Source organism: Sebastes umbrosus, chromosome 16, assembly GCF_015220745.1.
Source record: "Sebastes umbrosus isolate fSebUmb1 chromosome 16, fSebUmb1.pri, whole genome shotgun sequence".
NCBI classification, from domain to species: Eukaryota; Metazoa; Chordata; class Actinopteri; order Perciformes; family Sebastidae; genus Sebastes; species Sebastes umbrosus.
The window spans coordinates 4,469,262-4,494,766 of NC_051284.1; the positions used below are offsets into that span (position 1 = coordinate 4,469,262).

The window sequence follows — 25,505 nt, forward strand, 5'->3', positions numbered from 1 at the left end:
AGTGGTAGTGGTAGTAGTAGTAGTGGTAGTGGTAGTAGTAGTGGTAGTGGTAGTAGCAGTGGTAGTAGTAGTGGTAGTAGTAGTAGTAGTAGTAGTAGTAGCAGTAGTGGTAGCAGTAGTGGTAGTAGTAGTAGTAGTGGTAGCAGTAGTGGTAGTAGTGGTGGTAGTAGCAGTAGTAGTAGTAGTAGTAGCAGTAGTGGTAGTAGTAGTAGTAGTGGTAGTAGTAGTAGTAGTGGTAGTAGTAGTAGTAGTGGTAGTAGTAGTAGTAGTAGTAGTAGCAGTAGTGGTAGCAGTAGTGGTAGTAGTGGTGGTAGTAGTAGTAGTAGTAGTAGTAGTAGTAGTAGCAGTAGTGGTAGTAGTAGTAGTAGTGGTAGTAGTAGTAGTAGTAGCAGTAGTGGTAGTAGTAGTAGTAGTGGTAGTAGTAGTAGTAGTAGCAGTAGTGGTAGTAGTAGTAGTAGCAGTAGTAGTGGTAGTAGTGGTGGTAGTAGTAGTAGTAGTAGTAGTAGTAGCAGTAGTGGTAGTAGTAGTAGTAGTGGTAGTAGTAGTAGTAGTAGCAGTAGTGGTAGTAGTAGTAGTAGTAGTAGTGGTAGCAGTAGTGGTAGTAGTAGTGGTAGTGGTAGAAGTGGTGGTAGTAGTAGTGGTAGTAGTAGTAGTAGCAGTAGTAGTAGTAGTAGTAGTAGCCTATACCCTCCCTTCGTTGCGTCATCCAGGGCAGGGGGGGGGGGGGTTACTCCTTTAAAGTTAATACTACAAGCTGGACTACAGGCAGAGAGGAGGACGTGTCTCCGCTCTGTGGACTGACTCCGTGTGTGTCCTCAGCAGAGGAGGACGTGTCTCAGGCTCAGCTCGGCGCATTGACGGACTTTAATTGGGAACGTGAGCCAAGAGGAGGCTCCTGTCGTTGGTGTGATTTATTTCTCCTTCAGTACATGTGCATGAGATGAACACAGATAATACCGATATCAGAGAGTTGATATGAGGAGTTATTATTGAGGGAGCGACTCAGCGCGGAGGAAGCGCACGGTCAACGCGCACACGTGTGCCGCTTTGCCTTCTGATTGTCCTCTCTGCTCACTGACATGGTCTGAACCCTCCTCCTGAGGACACGGGACCAGGGACCAGAGTTGTGGACCAGGGACCAGAGTTGAGGACGCAGGACCAGAGCTGAGGACACGGGTCCAGGTACCAGAGGTGGTAAAGATGCAGCAGAGCTGGCTGCTGATCCTCTCCGTGGTGTCGGCGTCAGTCCACGGGCTGCCCACGCGAGTCAGGAGGACTCCAGCCAGTAACACCAGCGCGTCTCTCACTGAGGTAAACTGGTCTACTACTACTACTACCACTACTACTATTACTACTACTCTATGAGATGCCCTTTTGGAAGAGTGTCTAGAGAAGAGTGATTTGTTTTACCTTATAACACCTACAGTATACTTCATGTATAATGTATAATCATGAGGAAGTATTTTTGCCTATTGCGTATTAATAATGACAAATTGTGTTCCTAACATTGACTTCAGTTTACAAATCTTTGATGTTAAATATATCAGAACAACACTCAACCTAACATCGAGCCTTATTATGAGTTTAATAGCCAGTGTTCCCATCCATGCTTCTCCACACCAAGTCAGTGATATGTAGACTTCTCTTTAGACTTTCAGTTTTCATCCTATCAAGTCCTCCCAATGTCGCATTTCTTCATCATCCCTCAGATGATGAGACCCAGTTCCAGATGAGAAAGATGCTGTAACATCTGTATGTGTTGCCTCATGTATAGGGACAGCCTAATGATAGCCTACAGGCCTACAATGTGTCGAAACGTCTATTATAATACTATATAAGGGAGAGCTAAAATAAGAAGAGGATTGTTCTCCTTCTTCATATTCATACCAATTCAAAGATATCCAGGATGCATGTAGTGCCACAGGGCGTTCAAACATCAGCTGAATAAGCAAGAATATTCTTTCCTGATGTTTTGTCTGAAAAATAGAAAGAAAAAACTATTGTAGAAAATGATGACATCCTGTAATTCCTATTTTCAGCCCACAGTGGGTGTTCACTATGTTCACTATGTTCACTATTCACATTAACAGTAACTGTTTTGGTTCACTGTCACCACTCTCATCATCAACCTTATTTCCTGCAGCTCTACTGTTTCACTGATTAACACTGTACAGTACCTGCTCACAGGGCTGCACTCAAATATCACACTGCTCCATTATTCACTCCTTATGGAGGTATTCCATTTTCAATTTTGGGATTCAGATATTGTTTTTTTTTCCTGTTTTATTTTTTATTTTTTCAATCCCTTGTGATTACAAACATACATAACATACCAAACTTTTGGAAAGTGTTTTTTTATTCAATAACAAATAATATTACAAACAACGGCTACTGTAAAGTAACAGAATTAATGCCTTTAATTAAACCAAAGACACGTGTTGCAGCGCTATGCCGGGAACGACCAGAATGACAATTGGAAAAATAAATGTATGCAGATTTAAAGGACCAGTGGTTTTTATTTAACCTTTATTTAACCAGGAGCAAAAAAAACTCATTGAGATTAAAAATCTCTTTCCCAGGAGTGTCCTGGCCAAGATCGGCAGCAGCACAGTTACACGGTTGCAGACATAAAACAAACATAACAATAAAGACAAAGAGCAAATTACAGAATCATAAGGTATCAAAAAAAACATTCATCAGCATTCAAAACATCTGCAGCCAGATGTGCTTGTTTCCAAATCTTTTAGAAGCACTTTAAAGACATTCAGTGAGACCAGCTCTCCAAGTTTCAGGTCATTTTGTAGCTGATTCCAAGAAGAGGGAGCAGCATACTGGAAAACCCTTTTTCCCAATTCAGTACGGACTTTGGGGACAGTTAGTAGGATTAAGTCCTGGGAGCGAAGACAGTAACTTCCCGTACTTTTTTGAAGGATGTAGGTTGGTAGGTAAGATGGAAGCAGACCAATAATAGCCTTATAAATAAGAACACGCCAGTGGTTCAGTCTACGGGTGGACAAGGCAGACCATCCTACCCGAGCATACAAAGAGAGATGGTGTGTGGGCTTTAAAATGTGTGTGGGCTTTTAAAACCCAGTATCGGGTTTCGGGTCCGATACTGTGCTCATGTGCTCATGTACTCGTACTCGCAAAATACAACGGCACCGATACCACTTTACGGCAGCGTGACGTTAACCTCTCGTCACCATCTTTCAGGTCCATCTTCCAGGTCCTTTCATGCCACCTCAGCCGGTGCAGGCCGGCCCTCACTTTCATTGCACCACGGGGTTTTGCTTGCACCCTCTGACTCTCGCTTGCATTAGAGTCCTTGCTCTGTGTTTCAAGACGGGTCGGGGGGTTGCCGACATCGCAGCAGATGCGGTTGGGGCGCACTGAGGACAGTCCGCACTGGTCGACAGTCGCACCGGGAGCAAGGAGCCCCGTCCCTCCCCGGCTTTGTCCACGGTGCGGCGAGGTCCGGGTGGGGAGTGCTGTAAAGCTGCGGCCGCGAGCCACCTTCACCCCGAGCCTTTCCAAGCCGACCTAGAGCCGGTCGCGGCGCACTGCCTCGTATATGGGACTCCTCAGCCTGCCGTGTGTCGCTCACACCCTCCAGCTGGCTGTTAACAAGGGTCTTTTGGCACAGAGAAGTACTCGTATCGGTACTCGGTATCGGCGAGTACCCAAATGTAAGTACTTGTACTTGTACTCGGTCTGACAAAAAGTGGTATCGATGCATCCCTGAACCTCACCGTTAGATCCGACCAGATCCTACACACTGCTCCTTTAAATAGGAACAGGTTCCTGTTTCAGTGTCAAGTGCACAATAATGCAGCCTATAACAAGCTGGAACTAACAGCTGCAACATGTCGCTTTAGCAAAGCTCTTCATAAAACTTCACAATAGTGAAGTGTTAATGTTACTCCTGGTATTATAACAGCAGTGAAGAACACCAGGAGCAAATAGCAGGAGTTGAGTTTTCATTCAAACAAGATGGTGACTAGTGTATTTACTGCATGCCAAATGTAATTAATCAGAGCACACAGTGCCAAATAGCCTTCCTAAGTTAGCATGTAGCATTTATAAGGCTATTCTTTAAAGGTTCCATATTGTAAAAGGTGAGTTTTTCATGTGTTTTATATTATAAAGGAGGTTTAAGTGATATAAAAATACTGTGAAAGTATCAAAACACTCAATTCATAGAGAAATACACACAGCCCGTATTCAGAAACTGTGTGTTTGAAACAAGCCGTCAGGATTTCTGTCCATTTGTGATGTCACAAATCTACAATGTTTAGACCATTTAACAGTTTTAAACATTCTAAATGTGTCCCAGTTTATTTCTTGTTGCAGTGTATGTGAATGGCATCAGCTGACAATATGTAAACATGGACCCAAGCTGTTTCCTAGCAACGCAATTCCGTCGCCATTCCGTTGAAATGCGCTAAAACAGAGCGTTTCAGACAAAGCGTGAATACAGGTATATTCAGACAGACAGTATGAGAAAAATAATGTGTTTTTTGAACATGAAAGCATGTAAACATGTTCTAGTAGAAACCCAAAATACAAGTATGAACCTGAAAATGAGCACGATATGGGACCTTTAAACTGAGTCCGGGGCTACATTACATCACAATGAGGATTTGTTATAACAGTAGATTCTCTGGTCTAGCTCTGCTAAAAAACACAAAAACACAGAATCCATCAGCACGTTAGCGTGTCTTTCACTAACCGGGAGGCTACCGACAACGTTACCTTCACTTCACCTGTTCAACTGACTTTAGCAGTTTAGATGACAGATCACTCAACTGTCCTGCTGTTGTTTTACAGACATGTGAACTAACCACAGACACTTGCCTCATACATGGACTCACAGCGGTGCAGCCGCTGCAGAATGAATATAGTGGAAACACTGGAATGGATATTTGGTGTAAATATATAATGTGTGTGTGTGTGTGTGTGTGTGTGTGTGTGTGTGTGTGTGTGTGTAAATATTTGTGCATTAGTCTTTTCCTGGCTCCTCTGTTCTCCTCTGGTCTCACAGCTCCACTCCCTCTCTTCCCCTCAATCTGGGCTCTGTGTTTTTATTAAAGCGAGCGGTTGGGTTCATGTTGCTCACAGGAAGCCTCGACGCCTGACTTAGTCCAGGGTTGCAATATGAACTTACTTACTCTTAACTCTGTCAAAGGAATGTGAACACGGAGATATTGAGTGTGGTTTGCAGGGGGGGGGGGCACATTCATGGAACAATCACAGGGGACATGAAGGTGCTACTGCTTTAATAATAATCCTGGATGGGACAGTCATCCCTCTCTCCACTCCCTCACCAAGAGGCACGCTGAAGCTGATGCCACATTTTGCAGAGGGCGTCAAATTCTTGAGCCAGTTCAAGTTTAAGTTGTGTGCTTTATTACGGAATGGGGCTGTGTGTGGGATGGACGTCTCTCAAATGTCCTGCACCCTAAGATGAGGTAAAGATGAAACTGTATATCATAATCTATGTATCAGAGTATATGCTTGATGTGATGATCGTGTGTGGAAGTGTTGGATTCTTTGCCTCTGTGGGTTCTTTAATGAAGGAATATAAGCAGGCGCTTTCACTGCATAAATAACTCCACGTACATGCAATGTGCATGTTCTACATTTTATATGCACACATATACAATCCTTAGTAGGGTATGCAGAAATGTTTAACCGTGACATTTTCCTGAAATTGACGAGACGCTGTCAACCAGATGATTTGTGGAGAGAAGAGGCACCACTCAGTTGGTCACACACAATCCACTGATCAGAGCTGCATACAGACACCAACATCCACATATAGAGTTACTGTTAATTACTAAAGCTGATATGTCTGCCACCATTAATATTTGTCATTTTAACCGGTGACAGCGGTGGTCAGTGCTGATACTTCAGTGTTGACTACATTACTCTTTGCTAATAAATAACTGTCTACAGCCGTGCTCGAAACTTTGTGAGTCTCTTGTGTGTTGGCTACTTAGGCACAAATTGAGCTAAATGTTATCAGCGCGCCAACAAGCTGATGTTTAGCAGGTAATATTTACCATAGTCACCATTAGGCGTATTGAACTGATAAGGAACGCGCTTTGTTTATCAGTGCAAATGAGACGTATTACAGGTAGACCAACCTAGAGAAGAGATTACAGAAGTACAGAAGGTAATGGGATGCTTTATTCTAAAGAATAAGAAAATAAGTAAGGGATAATGTACAGCGGTCGTAGCTGGTCGTAGTTGTGAAAGAATCCCCGACAGGGCGATGCTGCAGTCTCTCAGCATCGCCCTGAAGGGGATTCTTTCACAACAGTGACCCGCTAGCTGTACATTATTATTATTATTACACGGCTACTTACTGAAGAAATCAATATTTTGACACAAAACCGGTCCGCCATCAGAGCTGCGCCCATAGCAACAGTCTGTTATACATAGCAACGGTCTGTTATAGAGAAATTACAGACAAAACGCCGTGATTGACCAATCAGAATCGAGTATTCAACACAGCCGTGTAATAATATATGTTGAACTGTTATTTTGCACAGCCCAAATAAAAATAAAATGCTTGAATTATTATCTGTTACACATATAACTCTAAATTACAAAATCATGATCAAATTCAGGTTTGTGTGTCTGCTTGTCTTAATACATAGCTCGGCAGTTAAACAGTTATTTTTCTTTTAGGTAAGCCTTTATTTTAGGTGTGTAAAATATGTTTTGCTGCCGTCCCAAACTGGGTAATACACTGACTATGGATAAGTACCTCATACCACCCCAGTGAGAAACACCCAAACTATCCCTTTAATTATTACTGCATATTACAGTAAAGTTAACTGTGATACTTCTCTCTAACAAACCTAATTCTGTTTCTATTATAGCCCACCCGATACTAGATTTTAGGCTGATACTGATATCACTATTTGGGAGTAAAAAAATGATGACCAGGATACACTAGGGGATAAACTATGTGATGGTGACACTGTTTCTAAATGATCTTAACCCTAGTTTACCATATCTGTCGTTCAACTTCTATTGATATGATATATCTGCAATACACTAATGTCGGTGTCGTACCATTGTTCATTACCATTGAAAACTGTCCCATCTCGATTTCTTTCTTTTTTCCTACTATGGCGAAGGCATGACCCGCCCTGAAATTCTTACCCTAAACCTAACTAATCTCTTAATGCCTAAACCTGACCACCCCAACCAATGAAGGCAACAAGTAATAGAGGCAGATTGGTGGGTCATACCTTCACTAGTAGGAAAAGAAATTGTGAAGGTCTGATGATGTCATTCTGAATAACAATTAGCCATGTGCTTCTACGTATTTTCGGAACAACTAGTGTGGTCATTCAGACTTTGTTTTACAGCTTCACTAGTGGTCAGAAACCTAAAGACACTTTTCCTTTTGAAAATTCCTCAATTTCTTTCTGTTTTGCGCGATATTTCACCCAATATGTTGTATGGTAGACGGCATGATCACTGTCTCTTTCCCTTCTCAGGTGATAGCAAAGCCTAGTCGTGGCGACGACCATCAGACTCTCCAGGAGCTCCAGCAGGAGAATCTGCTGCAGACTCTTCCCTCTGGTCCGTCTCTCCCCAGGTCCAGACACCGCTGGTCCCAGCTCCGTCACCAGGGTGTCCTCCCCCCACCTGAACCCGAGGAGGACCCTGAGCTCTTCATCCTGGACCTGAGGAACTTCCCAGAGCTGGCCAATGCAGAAATGGGCTCACAGAACCCCAACATCCAGGTAGGCAACAAAATGCATGTGGGAAGAAGTCAAAAATGTTTTGGACAAATGATATCATCGGAAGTAGATTTAGGTCGCTTCTCTCATAGCACGAAGGGTTCATATCATCACTAAAGTGCAGGTGTTCCAGATTAAACCAGCGATCACAGGAGGTCCTCTTCCATCACTTTCTCCTCAGTTTGTGTTCTCAACAGCATGTATCTCCCTCTCGCTCCATACGTCCCATCTCTACGTACAGCTGGTTTGAGTCAGGACAGCGTCTCCAGTTACCACATGCAGGACTTTTAACAGTGGGGCGCTCCAACGTGTCCATGAACCTCAGACATCTACAGGGTTTGGAGAAATAAAAGAAAAAAGGTTGGAAAATATAAAACATATGAGAGCTGAATATAAAAAGGTCAAAAGGTCCTTTTGAAGTGTGACTGTGAAGCCAACTCCTGGTGGAGTTGGCTTCATGAAAAAAAGTGTCAAGACTCGGAGTGGAGTTGATTTACGGAAACGATGATGTGATTCTGGAATTCGCTGCCTGGTCAACAGAATGAGATGCACTAAACATCTTGAGTTTAGCAGAGGAAGAACATTTTTACCACATATCAAGTACAATGCATGTACAAGACCTTTACTAAGGGCCAGTTATTGCTGAATTTTATGATTCCAAGTTTATTTCAAATTACAATTACCCACTACATTGTGTAGTGTTGTGTACACAAGTGCACAAAACTAACAAGAGATCAAATGGTTTAACACTGCCAGAATATAAAAAGAACATTATGTCAAAGCACTGAATCAACCAATAAACTCCAAAATGAAGGTAAATACAGTCAAAAACAAGAACCAACAAGCAACGAAGTCCAGTAGTCATGAAAAGAAGTAATCAGTCTGAGTTATTCCAGTCTGACGATGCAGCATGTCTCCCAATTTATTTAAAGATTCTAGACACAATAAAAAAGGGGTGGTGATCTAAATGGAACTAAAAGCTATATATATATATATATATATATATATATATATATATATATATAAATATCAGATGATACAGATATTGCCACTGCTGGGCACAGCCAGAGAGCAGTATAAGCTCCAAAATGTATTTCTGTATGGCACACAAGGACACACAGTCCAGACACACTCAACATACACCGATCAGCCATAACATTATGACAGCACGGGCACCCTGCTGTCATAATACGCAACAAACTGCTCCTCACTGTGTGTTCTGACACCTTTCTATCAGAACCAGCATTAACTTTTTCAGCAATTTGAGCTACAGTAGCTCTTCTATTGGATCAGACAACACGGGCCAGCCTTCACTCATCACATGCATCGATGAGCCTCAGGTCTGACCCTGTCGCCGGTTCACCGGTTTTCCTTCCTTGGACCACTTTTGGTAGGTCCTGACCACTGCAGACCGGGAACATCCCTCAAGAGCTGCAGTTCTGGAGATGCTCTGACCCAGTCGTCTAGCCAGCACTATTTGGCCCTCGTCAAAGTCGCTCACATCCTTATGCTGGCCCATTTTTTCTGCTTCCCAACACAAAGTTCAAAGTTCAAAATGTTCACTTGCTGTCTAATACATCCCCCGCCAGGTGCCATTATAACGAGATAGTCAAATTTATTCACTTCATCTGTCAGTGGTCTTAATGTTATGGCTGATCGGTGTATTGTATTCATATACTTTGAATTTACAGGAATACGAGACATGTTTACCTTCATCCTCTCTGTTCTCTGATATCCAGCATCGTGCTGTAATCTCTATCCTCAGCTGCTGCTTTGTCTTTATAAACAGTTTCTGTTGGAAACAGAAGCAACAAGACCTGTGTGTGTATATGTGTGTGTGTGCATGTGTACTGTATGACTGTTTGAGAGAGAAAAAGAGATAATCAGAAGTGAACCCACTATCAGTTCATCTTTCATTTCTCTCAGTCCCTTCCCCCCACTGCACAATAACCCTCTTTCATAAAAGGATAGTACACTTTTAATCTGATCTTCAAATAAACAGACTTCTCCTGGAGCAGGTACATCACCCCCCGCATCATCATCATCACCCCCCGCATCATGTCTCAGAGCTTGTTCCAACGTGTTAAGTTGTCATATATAACATAAATCTTTGTACAAAAACAGTTTTTGTTTTTTTAAATACACCTTTATTTTTTATGATACATTTAAAATGTAGATATTTAATACTACATTTGTTGCAGCAATATGTGATATGTACATTTTAGATGAATTCTATGATCAAGTTAGCACCGTCAGTGGCTGTCGTGTCTAGAGGGGACCCCGCAAACCGTGAAACTCTCGCACATGCGCACTTGATTCAGCACATTCGGCCTCCAAAGAGGCACGAGCAGAAACTGAAATTCTCTGACAGAGTTGGCCACATTGCATATGTATAAACAGTATAGTAAGTATTTTGTGTTTCTTTCAGGTGACCATCGAGGTGGTAGACGACACACAGACTGAGACAGAGGTGGAGATGGACCTGGTCAAGGACGGTCAGCGTAACGACTGGTCGGCGTCATCCTCAGAGTGGGCCAATAGCCACAAGAAGCTGTTCTGGCCACTGTTCTGGGAGTACCCAGAGCAGGTAGACAACGGGCTGGAAAGGGCCAGTTTGGAGGAACAATCTGAGGACTACAGCTACGACCCAGAGGAGCCCGTCCTGAGTGGAGTGGGGGGAGACTGGGGTGGTCACTGGAACAATGACTGGGATGCAAAGGATAACTACGGTAAGAATGCTCTCTGAAAACCAAAACAGTTCAGCTCTGATCTACACAATATGAGGCTGGATAGAATGAATTAAATTGATCTATTTGTACTATTTTGTCCACCTCAGTCTGCTGTCCTTAAAGACAGTCTACAGTGCAACATTACACGGCGTATCCAAGTGAAAAATTAGTGTGATTATGTGAAAAAGTATTTGGCCGCAACAGTGCGAGTGACTCCGAGTTCAGACACTGGCCAAGTGGGGGTCAGCCCTACACCCTCAGCCCCATGTTAGCTGGGTCGGTCAGGTTCAGGCATGAGGAGTGAGATTGGTTAGGGTTAGGGTAAGAATATCAGGGTAAGCCAATCAGAGGTAGAGTAGGGAATGAGTTACTGATCTGAGGGAACATACTGTAGACACACTCACAACAAAATGCACACAATTTGCTGAACTCTGACTGTGATTTATTAGCAAAGAGCAAAAAACATTCAGGTAGCAGCTTCTCCTTTTCACCTTGATGCTAACTGCCACTTTGACCTGTTAAAAATGACAAACAACAATGGTGGAGAGTTGTGTTCCATTTAAGACACAAATATATATTTAATACAAATATTTATATTTAGGCATTAATAAGCTTGTTTTTAAAGGATAACTTCTGTATTTTTCAAACTGGACCCTGATTGTCGATGTTTTTATACCTCAGCGCCTGCGACAGCTGGGGCTGCAGGCATTATGTTTTCGCGATGTACGCCCGTCCGTCTGTACGTCCATCTGTATGTCCGTCCGTCTGTCAGTCTGTCCGTCTGTCCGTCTGTACATCCCTACGTCCGTCTGTCTGTACGTCCGTCCGTCTGTCCATACATCCGTCTGTAAGTCCATCTGTACGTCCCTACGTCCGTCTGTCTGTACGTCCGTCCGTCCGTACATCCGTCTGTCTGTCCATCTGTACGTCCGTCTGTCTGTCCGTCCGTATGTCCGTCTGTACATCCGTCTGTACGTCTGTATGTCCGTCTGTACATCCGTCTGTATGTCCGTCCGTCTCTACGTCTGTATGTCCGTCTGTACGTCTGTACGTCCGTCCGTCTGTCCGTCTGTATGTCCGTCTGTCCGTCTGTATGTCCGTCCGTCTGTCCGTCTGTATGTCCGTCTGTCCGTCTGTATGTCCGTCCATCTGTACGTCTGTATGTCCGTCTGTCCGTCTGTATGTCCGTCCATCTGTACGTCTGTATGTCCGTCCGTCTGTATGTTTTTCTGTCCATCCGTCTGTATGTCCGTCCGTACATCCGTCTGTACGTCCGTCTGTACGTCCGTCTGTACTTCTGTCTGTACGTCCGTCTGTACATCCGTCAGATTAGCTTGCTAGCTGCAGTGCAAGCTTTGCTACCCCGTCAGTAACATGACCTCTTAAATGACCCACTAATACATAACCGATGTGGGGGTGTATTACAGCCAGACAACCTCTGAGGCTTTTCACTGCCCTGCACACACACACACACACTCACACACACGCACACGCACACGCACACGCACACGCACACGCACGCACGCACACACACACACACACACACACACACACACACACACACACACGCCAGCTGGCCGTACTTCCTGCCTGATCATTAGTGTGCTGATGACTTTACCCAGAAGTATGCAGGATTCATTTGGTCACAGTGCATCATTACCTTGTGTGTGGAGACAGGTCTGAGGTCTGAGGTCTTTGAGGCTGGGCTACACTTACTGAGCCCAAAGATCAGGTTAGAACAGCCAGTATCACTGACCCATTTCAAAAGGTTCTTCTTACTCTTCCTTCCTTCCTTCCTTCTTATAAAGCAGTGATGCATTTTCCTATTAGCATATAATCTAACATTGCTATTATAAGTTTCTTATTTCAGAAAGGAGCAACAGGAAGGGAAAAGGCAGTCTGCATTCAGCTTCTGCATTACGCTCCAGCTGTTGATAAAATGTTGTAACGCAGTTAGTAGTATTCTGAAAGGGAGGATGAAGAGTTTTGCTGGCATACAGACGTCATCACTGTCACTGCCCCCCCCCCACCCCTCAGTCTTTTGAAGTTCTCCCCCTCTCTGTTTAAATCAGAGGACCATGTCTCGGAGGTCCCACGCTGTCTCTTTTCAACCGTTCCTTAATTGCATAACACACATGCACCAGCTGGGCGAGGAATTCACAACCTAACTTCAAAGACCGCTCTTCATATATTACTACATAGTTTAGCTTTTCTCCACTCTGTTTTTCCTCCATCCATCTTTTCTCTCTGTGTTTTTTCAGAGTACGAGGAGGAGTGGAGCGACTGGGCTCCCTGCAGCGTCACCTGTGGACACGGCACCCAGAAACGCACCCGTTCCTGTGGCTACGCGTGCACGGCCACCGAGTCACGCACGTGTGACGTGGCGAACTGTGCCGGTAAGAAGTAGAAAAACTCTGGGAAAGATTGTAAAAATCTGACTTGTGTCACACAGCTATTAAACACTTTTTAATGGTGGTATTTTAATAGCAAAAGTAGCATAAACAATGTGTTAAACTTCCTCATCAATCACCTAAAACACCTAAGTCAGTGTAGACATACACATGTAGGCTACTGTTTGTTCAAATTCACTGTTAAGATGTGAAGGATGGTGAAGATCCCTGCAGCAGCAGGATCGGCCCCTTGGACTCTGATGCATAAAGTTGGCGGTGTGCGGATTGGGTCGGGTTCAGGTGATTGATTAAAGGGACTATTTGTAACTTTCAGAAATGCCTGTTAACAGCGACACTTGTGGCCGTGAAATCAACAAAAGTCAGCGTCGGGCTCGCGCTTGCTCGCTCTACATAGACATGAATGAGCATCGCTCAACGCAGTGAGGCGACACATGTCAGCTAAAACCACAATATCACTCTATATTTCAGTTGCTTGGCAGTAATGTTAGCTGACCAGACGAAGGTCTCTCCATGAATCACTGCTGATCCTAGTGTTGGCTTTTCCTGCCTCAGCGCAGGCTGAAGCAGCGGGGCTCCGCAGCGAGCAACGTTATCGCCTCCCGACCGCAGCCGGAGTGAGCAGGAAGACACCGGCACCCGGTCGGTAACAAGACGACAACGTTTCTCTCTGCGGAGCCCCGTCACTTCACAATACACGGGAAACCTCTGTTGGTCTGGAGGAGCTGCAGCAGTTATTTCTGCACAAACGTCCACTGTACATTCACTAGATATTCTCAGAGCTAAACTAACTCTTCTGCAGTGTGTAGTGAGCGTGCGTTCACGTCTAGAGGTGGAGCGAGTACGCAAGTACGCAAGAACGGGCGCTGTCTGAGTGAAGGCAAGCAGGCAGCGGAGGAGAGGCTCCGGCCACACACGAGCGTGCATGTGTCCCGACCCGGTACATTTATACGCTTAAAAAGTTACAAACAATCCCTTTAACACATATTTTTGCGGGTCTGGTGGTGCAGATTGGCTCTCATTAAGAGTTGTATTTATGATTGCTCTCTCTCTCTCTTTCTGTCTCTCTCTCTCTCTCTCTCTCTCACACACACACACACATCCTACGCACTGAGTTATTCCTTAAAGGAGTTCTCTATAACCCATTTTAGTTTAAAAACATCTTAAAAAAATTCATCATTTCTCGACGTTTAGGCCCAGCAGGGAGTTAACTTTATGCTTTTGTGCTTTTCCCCTTTCCTTTAGTGTGTTATATAGTTTATTGTGTATCTAAAGTGGGAGTTCCTCTCCCCCACAGAAACACTGAAACACCTCGCCTCACGTGGTGATGTCACATGTCACACAAACAGGATACATACAATGTGATTTGCCGAGAAACTTTTAATTTAAACACAACTATGATTTGAAAACAGACACAAGATAAGATACAAAATAAAATATACTTTAATATCCCCACTAGGGGAATTTGTTCTGGTCTCCGTCCTGCAGTTCCACAGAAGATAAAATCATATAACAACAGGCGTTCTTAACTCAGGTTCTGTCCACACCAGCATCTTAAGATTGTTTTCCAACTTTGACAACTATAATGAGACACTAAAATGACAGAAATAAGGTTCCATCTTTCCTTCTTATTGACAATTGAGTGTCCACATTTGGGATCCACCCACATTTAAAGCACAGACAGAAAAATGCCAGTTTAGTTTAGTGCAGGAGACTAAAATCAAACCTAAAAAACAGATACACCCAGAGGTTAATAGTGTTTTTAGTATTCCTGTTTTGTTCATTAATGTGTACATAACATAGCAGTATTGTGTGTTCATGTTTGTCACCACCTTAAGACACGTCTTTTACCCTCTGTCATGTAGACACTGTGATCTCAGCGACTGAACTGACGCCCATCCAGACGACCAACAGCACTGACTCCCTGGACTCAAGTATGTATAAAGGGGATTCTCGGTGCATAGTGCGTCCACACAATAGTCAACAGGTTACACTCCATGCTTTCAATAGATGTTGGCCTGTAACACGATGTTCCTTTCAGCGGTGGGTAACAAACTCAGTCATTCACACTGGGAGCGCCTGGTTTTGATATTTAGAAATCTCCCTTCCCAGCGTGTTGAGAGCCGCTCCGCTGCGTCTGTCAAAGACACGATGAAACACCGAGCCTGCCTCCCAGAAATGTTTGAATTGCCTTTTAGTTTCCATTTTATTGCTCTCCTGCTGCTGAGCACCGGCCAGAGAACATGATAGTTCTCTTCACTCTGCAAACATAACAAAGGATACAGCAGGATAGGAGAACATGATCCAGTGTCTGACATTCCCTCCTCTCAACCCGACATCCACTATAGGAAGCAACTATAGAGAGTATAGCTTTTAATCTGACCGTGACCAAACACATTTTTCTACTTGTTTTTCTTTGAAGCCCTCTCTCCCAATCACCCTTTCATTTCACTGGCATTGATCTTTTTTGGGCTGTAAACGTAGAACTGTTGGCATGAGCCTCGTACGAATATGACTGGATGTTACCAGTCAGCTGGTGAAGCACGGACGTAGCAGCGGAGTGCAACCTCAGTTCTGAATTAACGCCATGCTTCATTCCCTGCCAGTTCTCTACCCTAAAGGGGCTAATGAGGCCCTTCCCTTCTCTTTCTTTTCATTGAGGAGAGTGATCATTGCTTCAGGACAAATGTTTAAGTCTATTGAACTTGCTTTCTCTCTCTCTCTCTCTCCAAACTAGACGTAGACAGCTGTGAGAAGTGGCTAAGCTGCAAGAACGACTTCCTCCAGAAGTATCTGCACCAGGTGCTCACAGAGCTCCCCAGCTGCCCGTGCTCCTACCCCTCCGAGGCCGTCTACAGCGCCGTCAACATCCACGACGGCAAACTACGCAAGACTTACCGCTGGAGGGACGCAAGCGGACCCAAAGAACGTCTGGACATCTACAAACCCTCGGCCAGATTCTGCACCCGCTCGATGCTGTCATATGACAGCACTACGTTGGCGGCGCAGCACTGCTGCTACGACGACCAGATGAGGCTGATAACGCGAGGGAAAGGAGCGGGAGCGCCGAATTTGATTAGCACGGAGTTCTCGCCGGAGCTGCATTACAAGGTGGACGTACTGCCCTGGATCCTGTGCAAGGGGGACTGGAGTCGGTTTCATTCAGTAAGGCCGCCCAACAACGGGCTGGACTGTTCAGATAACCCCCCTGAACAAGTGTTTCAGGTAGAACTCAAAGAGGCCAGCGAGTACTGACAGTGTGGAGTCACAACAAAAAGGGAGGACAACATTGATGAGAGCTGGGGGTTCAAATCCCCATTTCTCTTGTCATGTTGTCTCCATCCTGCACAAGCACAGAAAAACTGACCTGCTATGTTAATACAGCGTTTCTGTGCTCCTTTAGCCGTGCACGAACTCCTGCCAGCTGAAGAGCTTTGACGTTGCAATCTCATGGCCTCCTGCAGCAACAGACACTTTGGTAACTTTGTTTTTTAAATGGACATAACTTTCAAATTCTATGAAAATATGAATGGAAGACATGGACAACCAATACCGGTGAAGCTTTTTTATACTCATGTATGTGTCTGATGGCAGTGTTATGTGCGTGTGTACAGTATCTGTGTGAGTGTGTACAGAGGAAGAGCTTATTTATTGAATTAAACTGAACTATTTTAATCAGATCTAGTGTCCCGCAAAAGGAATTCCTGTCTAGCTGGTACAGTAAGCAGCGAATAATAAAGTCAAACGGACCTTTGGACTATATAAATGCTCGATCTTTACAAAAAGAAACTGACGGAATTATTGCCATTCAGAGCATATCTGGGGTTTTATCTTCCTGACCACCTTCCTGCCGTGTCATGATTCGCTACACATGTGCATGCTCCCACAGCAGGAAAACATACATGTTCCATAAAATGCAGAAGAAGAAAAATTCCGGTTGTGAGTAGCCCCATCTGAATTGGCATCCATGTTGTATATGGTATCATGTCCTTTGTTAAAACGTTTAACATTCCTCCCAACATTCACGCTGAGCAGAGGACATTTGAATTTACACTTTCAAATGTCAGATGGGATTCTGTTTACATACCGTGTTTGCCATCCACACTGACTGGCCAAAACAAATCCCACATGTTTACATCTCTTCAGCCCGTTGAACACAGTGTCGGTGTGAAGCCAGGGAGGGTGTTTCTACAGAAACAACTTTTACTTGTCAGCTACCTGTGTGGACCTAAAATCTTTTTGTGTGCCTGTTGTCAGATGACTGCATGAGTACAGAGAGCCATAGTTAAACTGGGGCTGCGGTTGAAAAGTCCCTTTTCTCTTTCGAAATGAGCCGGAAGTATCTCAGTAGCAGCCATGATAAGAGCTGTTTGAATCCTCTAAATGCTGAGGAAAGGAGCTTTAATGCTTCCTTTATTATCTCCTTTAGCATAGGATACACTGGACCATCCTTTACCAAAGGATAGGAGAGAATAACATCCCACAATTCCTTGCGGCCATTCCTAAAGCGACGCACCACGCGGCCGTTCCTAATAACAAACAATATGCTTATCTTGCATATTATTTTCATTCGCTCATACACTAATTGGGATTCATGTTTAATATGAGTGGACAGTGACAATCATTTCATTTCACTTTATTTTTAATTAATTATTTATTTCGAACATGTAATAAATATCTCAGTAAAAAAACAAAAACAAGAATAACAAATAAAATGAACAGTAAACTATCAATTAACAAATAATCAACATAAATAAATATTACATGTCCGAAAAGAAGTTGGAAAAACTATATGATCCTACTGTACACCTCCATAACTCGAACAATTAACTCAATATTAATCATATATTCCTTTGTTTAATTCATTCAACCTTGTTAATGAAGTGATATTTTTCACCGGTTGTCCACGTTTAAGGTCAGATAATCCTTTATTATGTGTTGATGTAAAGTGTTCTAGGAGCAGGAGGACCTGTGGTATCTCTGTTTAACACACTGCGGCTGAAGCAGTCTGTCATTGAAAGACCTTTTTAAAAACGCACAGGGGGGAATGCAGAGCCTTTTGTCGTCCATCTTCGGAACATTGTAGTTTCACCACGGCAGACCCGCGTCACTAACATCCGCCGCCGTCACATCATAATTACGGAGCCTAGTCTTAGTGCAGTCAGATTATCTCAACACCACAGTTGTCTTTTCCTTAAGTCCTTATGAATTCTCCTTCTCATCTTTCCTTGACCTCATGACGTTTTCCCTCAAGGTCAAGGAAAAGAGGTTAGGAAAATATTTGTTTTGACTTTTCGACCGCAGCCCGGAACTCCTAGCTTCTGTTCCCAAAGTAATATTTATTCAGTTAACCTTTATTTAACCAGGAAGTCCCTTCAGATCAAAATCTCTTTTTTTCCGAGGGAGACCTGGCCAAGATAGCACGCCATTACAGTGTTATCAAAATTATAAAAAGATGTCAAGAACAGACATATGCAATTAAAAATAGTAACAAACGGATAGGGGATAACAGATACATTATACAAAATCCAGTTTAGGAATGGCAGTTGCACTTTTCAGTTACACTGGGTTTTTTGTACCAGAGCTTTGAACTCTCCCAGGGAGACAAAATCATGAAGCTGTAGTGTGTTCCGAGCCGCAATTATCCATACAGCTGTTGGTGAGTGATTGGTGCTCACACAGATATGAAGGGAGTTTACCCAGGATCATAGAGTGTGTATGGGACAGAGAACTGTGATGCACAGAATCAAGGCATCTAAGTGTAGAGGAGGCAGCATGCATGTAAGTAATGTCCCCGTAGTCTAAAACACTTGAGAACGTAGCGTACAGTAAAGTGTTTTCTTAATTGCTATGTTAAGGCAGGCCCTATTTGGATAATAAAAACCCAGCCTAACCTTCAGTTTCTCTCTAAAAGAGAGGGAGTTTGGATATAGGGCGGTAGTTGTCTAAATCCCAAGGGTCCCCATCCTTTAATAAATACAAAGGCTGCTTTCCAGATTTTTGGGATGGAATTAGTCCGGAGGCTCAAAATATGAACGATAAGCTCAACAATAAACTCAGCTGCAAGCTTTAAAAGATAAGGATCCAGATTTTTTTGGGATCAATAGGTCTCAAAGCTTCCTAGATCTCCATGCTAGAAATAGGTTTAAAGACAAAGGAGTCCCTAGGTGTAGAGTAGAGTAGTCACAGAACTGGAATTAAAGCTCTGAGACGCTGCTTGCATATGTATTAAAAACAGATCCAGCTGATATAAAATGCTCATGAAAGAGCCCAACAATATCATCTTTGCTCTTAATTTCAGTTGAGTCAACTAGAAATGCGTTCAGGGAGGCCTGAAGTGGAAATGGGACCTGTGGGACAAGGATTGTATCTGTTTCCAGAATTTAGTGGGATTGTTGAGATTTTCTGAGATAGATTTGAAGTAATAGTCCTCGTCTGGATTGTGCGTTTATTTCTCAGAGCTGACCAGTCAGCAGGGGAGTTAGTGGATCTAGCCTTGGCCCAGGAGGTGTTTCTTTCCCCGATCAAGTTAGATAGTTCCTCCGTGAACCATGGGTTGACATCATTACGGAACACTGCAGTCCAGGAGTACTTTGTGAGAATGAGATCTAGTAATTCAGATCTGCTTAGATCTTTTGGGTTGGGCCTAGTAGGAGTATTAATACATTGTGTGAGATTTAAGGAGTCACACAATTCCTTAATGCAATCAGAGGCAGAGGAAAATCAGTCCCAGTTTAGATCCATGAGAATGAATTAGGAGTCATTCAAACTGTGTAAAGCATCAGAGAGAGAGGAGACGGCGGTCTGTAACAGCCAACAACAGTTAAAGGGACTGTTTGTAACTTTTTAAGCGTATAAATGTGCCGGGTCGGCGCGCATGTGGCTGGAGTCACTGCTCCTCTGCCTGCTTGCCTTCACTCACACCGCGCGCGTTCTCGCGTACTCGCTCCACCTCTAGACGTGAACGCGCGCTCACACCACACTGCAGAAGAGTTAGTTTAGCTCTGAGAATATCTAGTGAATGTACAGTGGACGTTTGTGCAGAAATAAATGCTGCAGCTCCTCCAGACCAACAGAGGTTTTCCGTGTCTTGTGAAGTGACGGAGCTCCGCAACGAGTTAAGTTATCAGCGGGGCTGAAGCAGGAAGAGAAACTTTACCGTCTCCGACCGGGTGCCGGTGTCTCCCTGCGGGCGCGCTCGGAGACGATAACGCTTCTCTTCCTGCTTCAGCCAGCAGGAAAAGCCAACACTAGGATCAGTAGTGATTCATGGAGAGACCTTCGTCTGGTCAGCTAACATTACTGCCAAGCAGCTGAAATATAGTGATATTGTGGTTTTAGCTGACTATCAACTGCAATAACATTTTCTGTATTATTATTATTATTGTATTAGTATATGTTATTATCATGTCCAATACGGGGAGAAGACTGCTAACGTTAAAATTCACAAGCCCAAGACCTGATCTACTGACCTGAAGTCTGCCGGAGTGAGTAGAATTTGCATCGGGCCAGGGCCTGGCTGCACATTCCCAGACAGAACGTAACGTGACGTGACGTGACGTGACGTGGCGTAAAGTATATAACCATACTAAACAATATGTGGTGTGGTCCATTCGGTTTGTCTAGACAGGGATGGTATTTCTTTCAAAAATGAACAAATATTGTTGCTAATTTATTATTTATGGTTTAGTTGCCATAACAAACATCATTTGACGAATACAGACGACCTCTGCCTGCTGGTGTGGAGAGTTATTTCCTCTCACGCAGAACGTACGTGCTAACTGGCCGTCGGCTGTAGTCTTTGTGGTGCGTTTGGGCGACGTGAGGCGACAGACGGCCTTCGTCCCCTGCTGGTTCTCTGATGTCGGCTCGGTGTGTCTGAGCCTTTAGCGCTTGTTTTAGGCTCAGTTATTCCAGTGAAGAGCCGACCTGTGTTGAGGTATCGTTGTCGTTACATCCCATCAAATGCAACCCTTCGGTGTTCTTTGATGCTCGGAGAGAAGCTCTGAAAGAGCAGCGTGTGAAAGGGAAGGTGAGAATTGAGACTGTGTTGATGGAGGAAAATTACACTGTTTACACTGTGTGTGTGTGTGTGTGTGTGTGTGTGTGTGTGTGTGTGTGAGAGAGAGAGAAAGACTTGGAGAAAAATGACAGAAATGTTTAGTTGACAAAAATGAACGTAATTGTCCTTTTTTTTTGACTGTTTGATGTTTTACTGCAGTAAATGGAAACCTACATGAAATAGAAGAAGGGAAGAAGAATGTGTGAGGAGGAGCAACAGGAAGTTGATAGATGGACCCGAACAACCACGCCTCCCCACCCCTCCTCTTGTGTGTGTGTGTGTGTGAGTGAGAGGGATAGTTGACACTGGAGGGGAAACAATGAATCTATGTAAACAAACCAGACTTTTGAAGTTTTCTCCTCTTTCCCTCCTCCCTCCTCTCCTTCCCTCCTCCCTCCTTCCCTCCTGCTGTTCTGAGGCCTGTTGCTCAGCTATGTTGGGTGAAGACACTGACAGCATGTTGTTTTAAGAACAGGACAAAGGAATTCCCTGTTGGCTGTCAGTAGGTTGATCTCTGTAAAAACCATGATAAAATGTGACTCATGCATTGTTTCCGTTTCTCAGAACATTTAGGCGCACACATGTACAGGCAGATCTGCTCACAGTGTGACTTCAGAGAGTCCAGTTCATCAGGGTGACAACAACCACAATAAGGTTCAGCAACACTGGAGACCAACTGTGCTTTTAACCCTCACCCTGTTTAAACAGAACACAGACCCAACCTGGGACGCTAGAGGAAACTCTCTGGCTATGTTGAATGTAGGAAGATGGTTTGAGTTGTCTTTATGTGCTCTAATGTTTTTAGACTTGTGAGCTCAGGTTTCACTATGATAACATCTAGTGAGAATCAGTTCAGAGGAAGTTTGTCTACTTCCTATGTAACTGAAACTTTCTATTGTGTTGTGTAGCCAGAACTTAAAATCTAACAAAATAAAATCATATAAATACGAAATAAAATCACATAAATAGTTACAACAGTGCACCATCAGTATAGTATAGTAATATAAAATATAAAAGTGAGTCTTGAGAAGAGATTTAAAGGAAGACACTGAGTTTGCCTGCTTGAGATCCTCAGGTAGGGAGTTCCACAGCTGAGGGGCCGGGGCGGCAAAAGCCCGGTTGGTCACCTTTGTTGACAAGTTTGTATTTTGGACCTGTTAGTAGGGTCCTGCCAGAGGATCTCAAGCATCGATCAGGCTCATAAGGAGTCAGCAAATCACCGATATAGGCAGGAGCCAGACCATTCAAGGCTTTAAAAACAAGCAGTAAAATCTTAAAAATCAATTTTAAAACTCACAGGTAACCAGTGAAGGGCAGCAAGGATTGGTGTTATGTGGTCACTTCTCTTAGTATACGATTTAAAAGCCTGTTAGCAGCGTTTTGTATCAACTGTAGTCTTTGGATGTTCTGCCTGCTGATACCACAATAAAGTGCATTGCAATAATCGAGTCTGGAGGAGATGAAAGCATGGATGACCTTTTCTAAATCAGCAGGGGGAAAGGAATGACCTGATCTTAATAAGCTGTCTCAGCTGGGCAAAACAAAGACTGCACCACTTTAGTCACTTGGGCATCAACTGACAGTTCAGAGTGAAAAATAAGGCCTAGGTTCCGGGGCTCTTTCTGAACAACAATGCAGAGCATCTCCATTTGCTTGTATTTACTGTATGGGCAACATGTTTCTTCATGTTGTGTTGTCAAATTGGCAAATGTGAATTTGCTTTTTTTCTAGAGAATGCTGCATATGTGTTGTCAAAGCAATGAAGCTCTCTTATTGATTTGCTCGTGTTTGGTCTAGTTGCATGTTTTTTTCTTCAGTTGCAGTGTGGCCACCCTGGATCTCAGGTTAAAAATGGTCATTTTATTTGATCAGTCTATCAGATTTGAAGATGAGAAACCAATACAGGAAACAAAGGGATGAAGCTGATTTTAAATTAAAGCACACAGTTTTGGGGGGTTCAGTGCCTTACCTTGCCCTGCTCCAGTTAGTGGCCAACTAACAGCTGGAATCCATCCCAGACAGTGCCAGGAATCAAAACACATAGCGTTTGAATTAATAGCCAGTCTTTTTTTTTTTTACCTCAACGGACAAAGCATGGCACCCTGCGGCAATGACCAGCTGACTGGTAACGGTCTGCATCTTATTAGGGTTGGATTGGCGAGGGGAGTAATGGATCCCTGTGTTAGTGCAGGTTATCTTCCAGCTGGTCCAGCTGAATAAACCCTGGGATTTCTACACATTAGCAAGTCCAGGACCCTCTGGATAGTCCAATCAGCCTCAGGTTTCATGCATGCGTCCCTGCTCTGAGCTGCACGTCAGGGGAATCTCAAAAAAGCCCACACGGATGCAGTGAAGTTCACACATGACCAGCAGTTTGTTAGTGCAGGTTCAACAGTTTGTATATAAATGAACATATAATGAATAAATAAACATCCAAATATGTTTTTTTTTCTGAAAATTGTAAATACTACTTTAAATACACATATTTGAGGATTTTTATTACATGTATTTAAAACAAATAAATGTTTTTGTTTGCATCAGAAATATATTTGTGAACCTTATTTTTTTATATGTGGATTTGTTTTACATTTATATACAATAATAATCATTTTTGTGTGCATTAAATTAATATTGAGACTGATAATAAACTAAAACTAATACTAATTATCCACAAATACTTTTTATTGAAAACTTTATTTTTTTAAACTTTTATTATAAGTTGCTAATGTAAATATACATTAAAAAAAGGGTCATTTCGACCAACTCAAGGTGCAGCAGAATGACAGGAAGAAGTTAGCACTGTGTATATATAGACAGATGAGCAGTTTAGGTGAGTACTTCCAAGGCTATGTGGACCTGTGTAGAGGAGGGAGCTGCTGTAGCCCGGTGCCCAGGGACTAGCTATAGGAATGTGTCTTTTCACTTGCCCAGTAGTGAGTGTGAGTAATTCAATCTGTGCACAAAGAGGGATATAAAACCAGAGCAAAGCATATAAAAAAAGAGCAAAGCATATAAATGAGACAAACAAAAGTTATAGTTTCTCTGATACCAGAGGTCCATAAAAAAACACATCTGTTTTAGAGTTCACATGTTTGCACAGGAATGCATTCTCCGTTACACTGCTGGCACCGTACTTCATTGCCAAGTTAGACTTGGCATTAACTCTCAGTTATAAGCTTTGTGAAAGTTTACCTTCCAGAGCTTTAAAGCCCAGGAACAGGAATTTTGTTTTCTAAGACAGAGACTTGTTGCTTTTTGGGAATTTCACAGTGAGGCAAACACATTCCTTAAAATGTATATAAACACTTGTCCCTTTAAATACAGTCAGGTAGTAGTGCATCATTGGGACAATCCCATTGTTATGGTCTCCTGTTGACCATACTCATAAGCACAAACTTTGCATTCTTGAGGCAATTTGCATTTCTCCCTGGGAAATCTTCAAACCTCAATGATCACTGATACATGTCAGTGATACATTATGGGTGTTACATGACATGGAATTACCCATTTACTGTAAATATAATTTATAGATGATCCGGATACAGGATTTTTTTTAAGGATTCCGATCAGCCAGAACATCAAGACCTCTGGGTATAACACATGCGCAGCGTAACTGATGATGCGTTGATGACGCATGACCCCGCCTTCTTCCTTCAGAGAGCGAGACAGAGAGAGAGAGCGGGGGGTAGAGTGAGGGGGGGACAACTGTAGATTCGGCGTTTTTTCACATTAAACTCGGTGAAATTACAGTTGAGTTGGACCAAAACACACTTAGTGATTGTTGGAGAGAGTAACGACGACGGTTTAGGTGGGTTTTATTTTGTTTCTGTCCAGTTTGAATAAAGTGTTTTATGATGCTCCGCTACGTACAGCTGATCTCAACATAAACACAAATACGCGTGGATGAAGATGCAAGCTGAACGGAGAGGGGGAGAGGCAATCGTACTCGGGCAGCTTGGCGAAGGTCTGCGCTCTCCAAGTGCCTTTCTAGTTATCAATAAATGTGATTATTTTCTCAATCGATTGTCTGTTAATTGTCACTCAATGGTAAAAGATGCCTTTAACAATTTCCAAAAGCCCAAGGAGCTGTCTTCAGCTGTTTAGTTTTGTCCAACCAACTGTCCAAAACCCAAAGATGTTCAATTTACAATGATATAAAAACAGAAATCCTCATATTTGAGAAACTGGAACTTGATAATTTTTTGCATTTTTTGTTCAAAAATGAGATGAACGATACTATCAAAATAGTTGCCGATTAACTAATCCAATCAATAAACTAATCGTTTCAGCTGTAATTACAACATTGGTGCTCGTATTGTCAGCATTAGTCAAATCAAACCGGCACAACATGCAAATACACCTGATGTTGAGTAATACGAGTTCTTACTGTTAGACCCTGACTGCAACATGTGGCCAGGCTGATATATCAGTAAGAAATCCCAGTACAGAAACTCCAAAAATATGTTTATGTAATGGTTCATTTTTATATTGTAAAATGTCCCCTTCAGATCAAATCTTTTTAATATATAAAATATATATTGGCTGA

General features: G+C 43.1%; 1 protein-coding gene across 1 annotated transcript; it reads left to right on the forward strand.

Annotated features, from left to right (window-relative positions):
* The first annotated feature begins 741 nt into the window (after positions 1-741).
* Positions 742-16,577, forward strand: ism2a (isthmin 2a). The gene is made up of 6 exons (XM_037796466.1): positions 742-1,311; positions 7,515-7,763; positions 10,189-10,489; positions 12,751-12,885; positions 14,763-14,831; positions 15,635-16,577. The coding sequence occupies exons 1-6, from the start codon at positions 1,201-1,203 to the stop codon at positions 16,150-16,152; spliced, it is 1,383 nt and encodes a 460-aa protein (XP_037652394.1). The 5' UTR covers positions 742-1,200; the 3' UTR covers positions 16,153-16,577.
* The last annotated feature ends 8,928 nt before the right edge of the window (positions 16,578-25,505 follow it).

Coding starts and splice junctions, on each gene's coding strand:
- ism2a (XM_037796466.1), top strand. CDS start 1,201: ATGCAGCAGAGCTGGCTGCTGATCCTCTCCGTGGTGTCGGCGTCAGTC. Junction 12,886..14,762: donor TGACGTGGCGAACTGTGCCG/GTAAGAAGTAGA, acceptor TCTGTCATGTAG/ACACTGTGATCTCAGCGACT. Junction 14,832..15,634: donor CACTGACTCCCTGGACTCAA/GTATGTATAAAG, acceptor TCTCCAAACTAG/ACGTAGACAGCTGTGAGAAG.